General features: G+C 41.6%; 1 protein-coding gene across 1 annotated transcript in view; it reads right to left on the bottom strand.

Annotated features, from left to right (window-relative positions):
• Window positions 1-527: 527 nt before the first annotated feature.
• Window positions 528-8,501, bottom strand: part of LOC129690284 (calcium-activated potassium channel subunit beta-2) — a 281,677-nt gene continuing 273,703 nt past the window's right edge. The window contains exon 5 of the mRNA XM_055625839.1: window positions 528-2,191. Coding sequence (XP_055481814.1) covers window positions 1,907-2,191 — 285 coding nt within the window. The 3' untranslated portion in view covers window positions 528-1,906. The remainder of the gene's footprint in view (window positions 2,192-8,501) is intronic.

Genomic DNA, 8,501 nt, shown 5'->3' with positions numbered 1-8,501 from the left:
ATGTCATTATTTTGAGTTTTTCTACATTCTTATCAGTTGGGATTTTTTTTTCTTTTTTCTTTTCCACTATTGAGGATTGAACCCAGGGTCTCATGCACATGAGGCAAGTCCTTTAGAGATACAGCTTCAGGCCTTTTAGTGATATCTAAAGAAGATAAAATTAATATATGTCATAATGTTAGCATGAATGTTTCACTGATGGATCACTTGATGGGAAACCTAGCAAACATTTAAGATGGCAGGTTTCAGCCTATAGTTCTAATGATTTCTCTCCCATCTCGACAAGTACATTTTAAAAGAAAGAACAGTGATAAGTAAATTTCTGAAGTGTTTTCTAAATGCTTACTACATAATATGCATTGTTTAGGCATCAGAAAAAGGGATTTTCTTTACAATCTCTTAAAATACCTTCAAATACAGCAGATTAAAATTGTTTGGACTACCATGGGTTGATATGTTCTGAATGCAAGAAGTATTCAAATCTTGCTATTAAATGAGTTTCAAAAATTTTTAATTACACATTTGAAGTCCTGATCACACCCTAGGGATTTATTTGTTTATGAAAAGTCAAACTATGAATTACAATATTCTGCTTTCTCAGATTAGTTTCACCATTCATTCCACAAATGATTTGTAAAATTTTGCCATTACCTAAAAAACATCGATACTATGTTACAAAAAGGTACTTAAATGTAGATGAGAAAGATAGATGTTTGTCTTCTCCCTTAGATATCGATGTTAAATAAAGGATGGAATGTCTTTATTTAAAACCAACCCCTTACCCCCACCAAATAGAATGAGTAAACATCAATGTGAAGAAAGGCCTTTTAAAACCTATTATTCATTTCAAACATGGGTTAGGAAAAAGGTCTATTCTGCATATAAAAAAGAACAACAAAAAAGGGGATAGTGAATAGAAAAATAAAATATGTAGTGGAGACAAAGATTCTGCACACACAGCTTTAAAACCACAACAGGCAACATTTTTCAGAAGGAGAGACTGTACATTCGTTCACTGAAACATAAATCCCTACAGAGTATATTCCAACATGGTAATTGGCCATAACAGACTCACCCATTGCAACCAATTTGCCAGTCTTTAGTATATTAATATTTACCTCTAACAGTTCAGTGGAAATATAATTAAGATTATTTCACATAAATATCTTTGTAACATAGACTTTCCTGAACTGCAATGGCATACCTACCAGCAGCCAGTCAGTTCACTGGAAACAAACTCACCAGCCTTGTCTCCTACACAGTAGCAGGGTCATAGATGGAAAAGGGCTCTGTTTGGAAGACATTATATAATTGAAATTATTTAACAAAAATCTGAAGCTGTGAATGAAAGGTAATGAAAGAAAAGTAGCTGGCTAGGTTTCCTCTCTTCCTTACAGTGCTGTGGTTAAAAAAAAAAAAAAGTTTAACACCCCTTAGTCAGAAAACAACCCCTTCACTTGCTACAGGGCTCAATGTAGAATAAGAAAAGAAAACCACGTTTTTGGCTGTAGCTTCAGTAAACAACAAATGAAGAAAAACCTTGTCTTCAAGAGGTCTGGAAAGTCAAAACACAGACCTCGTCGCACGGAAAGTGCCTCCATTCCTCCACGACTCTTAGCAACGTGTAGCTGAGCCCTATTCTGATGGAAAGAAAAGGACAGACTAGTTCCAGCATCACAACACGATAATGAAACACCTGACCAACAAGGAACAATTAATTCTCCTGAATAATGACATCATGTTTGCATATAGGACAGCATTTGCGTTATTGCTCTACATAGAATAATATATTAAGGAACCCATAACAGACTGCACATTACAAACTTAAGGTTCTTTGGTGAAGAATGAAAGAAAACAGTATTTGAGCTTTAAAGAAAAATATCTAATCCATGATTTTTTTTTCCTTTTATCTATTTATCTGTTGGATCCTCTCACAGAGCAGGGAGAGGTACTGAGTTAGTTTCACCATGGCCACGATTGCCACGCCCCCAGCCATCATACAAGTTGGCCAGAAGAGAGAATGGAACAGCACATTGGAGCTGTAGAGTTTGGTCAGGATGACGCTCTTCTGGTTCCCTTCTGGATCAGAATAGCAGGGGAAGTGTTGGTGTCTCCTGAAGTTTTCCATGACGACACTCACCACGGACATGGACTCTTCAAAGTTGTTTCCACACTTAGGAATATAGGAGCACTGTGAAGAACAAGAGAAACTGTCACCAAGAGGAAAGGTAAGAGGATATCAGTCAGCCTAACTTTATCTGTGAGACAAACACGGTCGCTAACTTTCACATGTTGAAACCAACACCTCCAAAAACCAGAGAGGTCAGACCCTGATTAAAGTAATGCTTTGGGATTCCCAGTGTCTCTTGGCAACTCACCTGTAAATTATTTAGCTGTTGATTAACATCTACTTATGAATTATGCTAGTCTGCTGTAACAAGTGTACATCACACATGTAGAAAAAGAAAGTATTACTTTTTGCTATAGCGAAGGATGGTGGGTCTTCATTACTCTTGATCAAACACACTTGTCCAGGGGCTCAGAGTGCAAACCTTTCTGAATTCCGTTTACCCATATAATATAAAATGCTACCATAACGTATGGCGATGGTTAATCTTAGTTATCAACCTGATTGGATGTAGAATCACTATGGAAACACACCTTTGGGTGTGTCTAGGATAGTGTTTTCAGCAAAGTGAAACTCAGCAGGTGATAAAATCACAGGGGACATCGGTCACCTGTCCCTTGGCTGAAGTGCCAGGCTGAACAGAAAAAGGTGAGCTGATCACCACCACTCAACCCTTTCTGCTACATGACTGTGGACACAACATGACCAGCCCCTTAGTCCTTTCTGCCCACAATGGAAGAGATCCCCTCAAACTGTGAGCCACAAAAAAATCTGTCTTCCCTTATTTTTTCACAACAATGGCAAAAGTAATTATTACACATGTCAGTATAAAAAGCAGTTTATGACCAGACACGCTAAACCTGTTAGAAGAAAAAGTGGGGAAGAGCCTTTAACTCATGGGCACAGGAGACAACTTCCTGAACAAAACACCAACAGCACAGGCTCTAAGATAACAATAAATGGGACCTCATGAAACTGAAAAGCTTCTGTAAAGCAAAGGACACTGTCATCAGAACAAAACAACTGCCTACAGATTGGGTCTTCACCAACCCTATATATGACAGAGGACTAATATTCAGAATAAATAAAGAACTCAAGAAGTTAAACAGCAACAAATCAAGTAATTCAATTAAAAAATGGCATAAGGGCTAAACAGAGAATTCTCAATTGAGGAATATCGAAAAGCAGAGAAACACTTAAAGAAATGCTCAACATCCTTAGTCATCAAGGAAATACAAATTAAAATGACCCTAAGATTTCACCTTACACACATCAGAATGGCTAAGATCAAAAACTCAAGTGAGAACACATGCTGAAGAGAATGTGGAGAAAGGGGAACCCTCCTCCATTGCTGGTGGGAATTTAAATGTATACAACTACTTTGGAAATCAATCTGGTGCTTTCTCAGACAATTGGAGTAGTGCTTCCTCAAGATTCTTCTATAGCACCCCTAGGCATATATCCAAAACATGCTCAAGTACACAACAAAGAAATTTACTCAACCATGTTTGTAGCAGCTTTATTCGTAATAGCCAGAAGCTGGAAACAAACCAGATGACCCTCAAGTGAGAAATGGATACAGAAATTGTGGTACATTTACACAGTGGAATAGTACTCAGCAATTAAAAACAAGGAAATCATGACATTTTCAGGCAAATGGTGGGAACTAGAAAAGATCATCCTGAGTGAGGTATCCCAGAAGCAGAAAGACACATATGGTATATACTCACTTATAAGTGGATATTAGATATATAATATAGGATAATCATACTAAAATCTGTACACCTAAAGAAGCTAAGCAAGAAAGAGGACCCTGGGTAAAATGATCAATTCTCACTCAGAAAGGCAAACAAGATGGACATTGGAAGAGGGAGAAAACAAGCAACAGGACTGCAGCCTACCACAGAGGGCTGTTGAAAGACTCTACCCAGCAAGGTATCAAAGGAGATGCTGAGACTCATAGCCAAACTTTGGGCAGAGAATAGGGAATTTTATGAAAAAAGGGGGTGATAGGAAGATCTGGAGAGGGACAGGAGCTCCACAAGGAGATCAACAGATCCAAAAAAATATGGGTCCAAGGGTCTTTTCTGGTAGTCTAACCAAGGACCATGCATGGAGATAACCTAGAGCCCCTAGGTCCCCTGCATAAATGTAGACCATGGCAGATCAGTCTCCTAGTGATTTCACTAGTAGTGGGAACAAGGACTGTCTCTGACATGAATGCAGTGGCTATCTCTTTAATCACCTCCCCCTAATGGGAGTGCAGCCTTACCAGGCCACAGAGGAAGACAATGCAGCCAGTCCTGATGAGACCTGCTAGGCTAGGGTCAGAGGGAAGGGGAGGAGGGCCTCCCCTATCAGTGGACTTGGGGAGGGGCATGGGAGGAGATGAGGGAGGGAGGGTGGGATTAGGAGAGAATAAGGGAGGGGGCTGCAGCTGGAATACAAAGTGAATGAAGTGCAATTAATAAAAAATAAGTTAAAAAATAAAACAAAAATCCAAAAAGTAGTTTATGAATGTATTTTTTTTGTTTTGACTTGATGTTGTTCAACCAAACTACCTCGGGCATCTTGTTACTGTCATCAAGAGGACAACTGCACCTTTGGTGGAATTTGGACAATTGAGGGAGGCTGAATAGAGGCCCTTGAGGAAATGGAGATTCCCACTCAGCACCCACAAGTGCCCTTTCCTGTCAGGCAAGGGGACATAAAGCAGGATCCTAGCAGAGGGCACTCACTCTCTGTCTGGAGGACCTTCCAGTATTTTCACCTACATCTCTTGCTTTCTGTCCCTTCTATCTCCCTACCTCTCGTCTTTCTTTCCACATATTCATAAGAAGTGGGCTGTGGGTATTCTGTGTGCACTGATATGAGATCTGGGTACTAGACTCTGAGGGAAATTTACATCTGTACATCTCACAGGGAGAAAATATAAAATAAAGGAATTAAGTCTCAGCTAGCGAGAGTCTTTCTGGAGTAATTTTCCCCTGGCTTACCAGCCGCACCGGGAACTTTGTGGAGCTGTAACCATGGGATTGTTTGGCTCTAACTAGCAGACATTTCCCTGATTAGTTAAGAACAGAAGACGAGCATGCTTGCAGTGTTTGGCACGGGGCCAAGCACAGCTATGAATGTAACCCAACACAGCATTATAAACCAATTCAAACCATTGTGAGTGTATGCACGCGCTAGTGCAGAGGATTTTTTTTTTTTTTGATTGCCTGGTTCTCAAGCATCCCAGATGCTCATAGCTGATGATATCATACCACCATGTGGAAAGGTTGGACACAGCTCTCCTCATGCCTAACATCATGCTCTCGTAGCAGGGATCGGTTGACGCATTAAAATATGACCAGCTGTGAGTCAGTGCCCATCCGTTCATGTGTGTGAACCCCGTTGAGTGCTGACTTAGCCTGGCACTGGGGTGAGAAAGAGAGCTGAAAGCATCTTCATGGGACGTTATCATTCAGTGTGACTATGGGCGTGGGGTTTCACGGGATCAATTTTTGGCCAGCTGTATGACTTCAACTTTCAGGCAGATCACATCGTTAATATTTTAAAGAAATGTTTCTTGAAGCAAGCAATTTTAAAAACAGCAAAGCAAAACAAAGACAGAGAAGCCATCTATGGCTGAATTCAGGCTGCGCCGGTCTGAATTACAAGTGCATCAGATCTTGGTATGTTTTTGGGCTTGCCTTATGGCGGCACTTTCGGCATCTAACGAGCTAAGTTACTGAAATGATCCCAGTGAAAATGGCATTCCATTAAAAAATGGAGTTTTGGACTCGCCTTTCTCAGCACAGACCTAACTGCCTGGGGCCTGCAGCCACTGAGGCGGAGCCCCAAGCTCTTTATCGGCAAAGGCCAGCAGTACTGTGTCTCGGAGCCCCAGATTCACTCGCGGGGGCTGCACCATCCTCCCAGGGCCCGAGCCTGCTAGACGCCATACTAGCTCCGCAGGAGCGCCATCACTGACGGTACAGCCCGCCCAATCCCACAGTGACAGAGAATACGCTATATACTCACCAAAACCAGACAGAAACGCCATACAAGCTAGACACACCAGGCGCTGGGCCTCCGAAGCTTGGAGAGCACAGTAAAGAGACCCCAGGACTTCCCAGAAAGCATCTGGACTAGCAACCCAGTCTCCAGTTACAGCGGGACTTTCTAACCTGGCAGCGGAGCAGCACTGAGCTGGCGGGGCACATCAGCCCTCCAGTTTAAGACTAACCAGGGCCAAACCAGAGAACAGAAAGGCTGGTTACCCCGATTCCCACTGACGTGACCACCCTGAAATCTCCAGCTGCAGCAAGACCTCATAACCTGGCAGTGACAGCAGCACGGAACTGGTGGAGCACATCAAAGAAGCAGGGCCAAACCAGAGAGCAGAGAGCCCAGATACGCCGATCTCTGCCAAGTGTCCTGCCTGTAAGTGAGTGCACCCTTGAGAATCTGCAGCTCCACTGATCCTGGGTTCTTCTAAAACAGAAGCCAGGCATCGAACCCCCTCCCACCCATATACCCACTTTGGGAAACAGAGGGGCACTTGGAACATTGAAGTTCCTGCTCTGTGGGTCTAATTGAGGAGTTAAGGCAGTTAATGCCAGAAATTGCGCTGCGATCATCACTAGCGCCTGCGACATATACATTGCAGAGCCCCTCCCACACACTCAAGGGTTCAACATTAGCCATCACTCTGTCCCTCGAGACACACGCCCACACCCACTTACACACACACACACACACACACACACATATACACACGCACGCACGCACGCTTGCTTTTGCCTCTGTTTGCGCCTGCGTACTTTCCTCCCACAGGTACAGCTAGTCCTCAGCATACGCTAAGGACACGGGACCTCTCTCAACTTCCTGAAGAATTCTCCAGACTCGAGAGAGAGACAGTACCAGTCTGATCGGCAGAATCCAAAAACAAACAGGGAAGGTCTCAGATAAGCCAATGGCCAGGGGTAGGCGAAAGAACACTTCCAACATAAATCAGGACATCATGACTTCACCAGCAAACCCCCAAATCGATGGATACTCCAATTCATCAGAAGTACAGGAAAATGACCTTAAAGCCATGCTTGCTCAATTACTTGAGGCTCATAAGGAGGAAATGAACAAATCTTTCAAAGAGTTGGCCAGTCAATTGGAGGTAAAGAAAGAAGAAATAGACAAAACCCTTAAAGAAACACAGGCAAACATAGCCAAACAAATAGAGGCACAAGTAGAGAAAAAATTAGTGGCATACAAAAAGGAAATGAACAAAGAAATAGAGTCCATCGTAGAGAGACAGGAATCCAAATTCAAACACATAAAAGAAATGGTGCAAGGCATGAAAACAGAATTAGAATCAATAAAGAAAACACAAAATGAGAAAACTCTTGAGCTGGAGAACTTGGAGAAAAGATCAGGAACCACAAAAGTAAGCATCACCAACAGAATACAAGAGATGGAAGAGAGAATCTCTGGAGCTGAAGACACACTTGCAGAAATTGATACTTCTCTCAAAGAAAAAGTAAAATCAGAAAAATTCCAATCACAAAATATCCAAGAAATCAAGGATGCTATGAAAAGACAAAATCTAAGAATAATAGGAATTGATGAAAAAGAAGACTCCAGGCTCCAAGGTCCAGAAAATATTTTCAAAAAAATCATAGAAGGAAATTTTCCCAACTTAAAGAAAGAGATGTCCATAAATATACAAGAGGCCTACAGAACACCAAATAGACTAGACCAGAAAAGAAACACATCACGTCACATCATAGTCAAAACACTAAATCTACAGAACAAAGAAAAGATATTAAAAGCAGCAAGGGAAAAAGGCCAAGTAACATATGAAGGTAGACCTATCAGAATCACACCAGACTTCTCATCAGAAACTATGAAAGCCAGAAGGGCCTGGGCAAGCATCATGGAGACTCTAAGAGATCACAAATGTCAACCGAGACTACTATACCCTGCAAAGCTTTCAATCAACATAGATGGAGAAAACAAAATATTCCATGACAAAACTAAATTTACGCAATATCTATACAGCAAACCAACCCTACAGAAGATACTAGAAGGAAAACTCCAATCCAACGAAAACGAATTCACCCAAGAAAACAGGGCATACAGATAATATCCCAACAAAAATGAAAAGCAAACAAGCAATGAAACAAGGTAAGATCATCGACTCCATTACAAAAGGAACTAACATGCATTGGTCAATATTATCTATCAATATTAATGGACTCAACTCACCAATAAAAAGACACAGGCTAACAGAATGGTTACGGAAACAGGACCCAACATTCTGTTGCATCCAAGAAACACACCTATGCAACAAAGATAAACACTACCTCAGAGTAAAGGGCTGGAAAAATGT

This window comes from Psammomys obesus, unplaced genomic scaffold (assembly GCF_907164565.1).
Source record: "Psammomys obesus unplaced genomic scaffold, mPsaObe1.curated_primary_1811, whole genome shotgun sequence".
Taxonomy (NCBI): Eukaryota; Metazoa; Chordata; class Mammalia; order Rodentia; family Muridae; genus Psammomys; species Psammomys obesus.
Note: the sequence above shows the minus strand (reverse complement) of the source record. Positions and strands in the feature narration are given on the sequence as shown.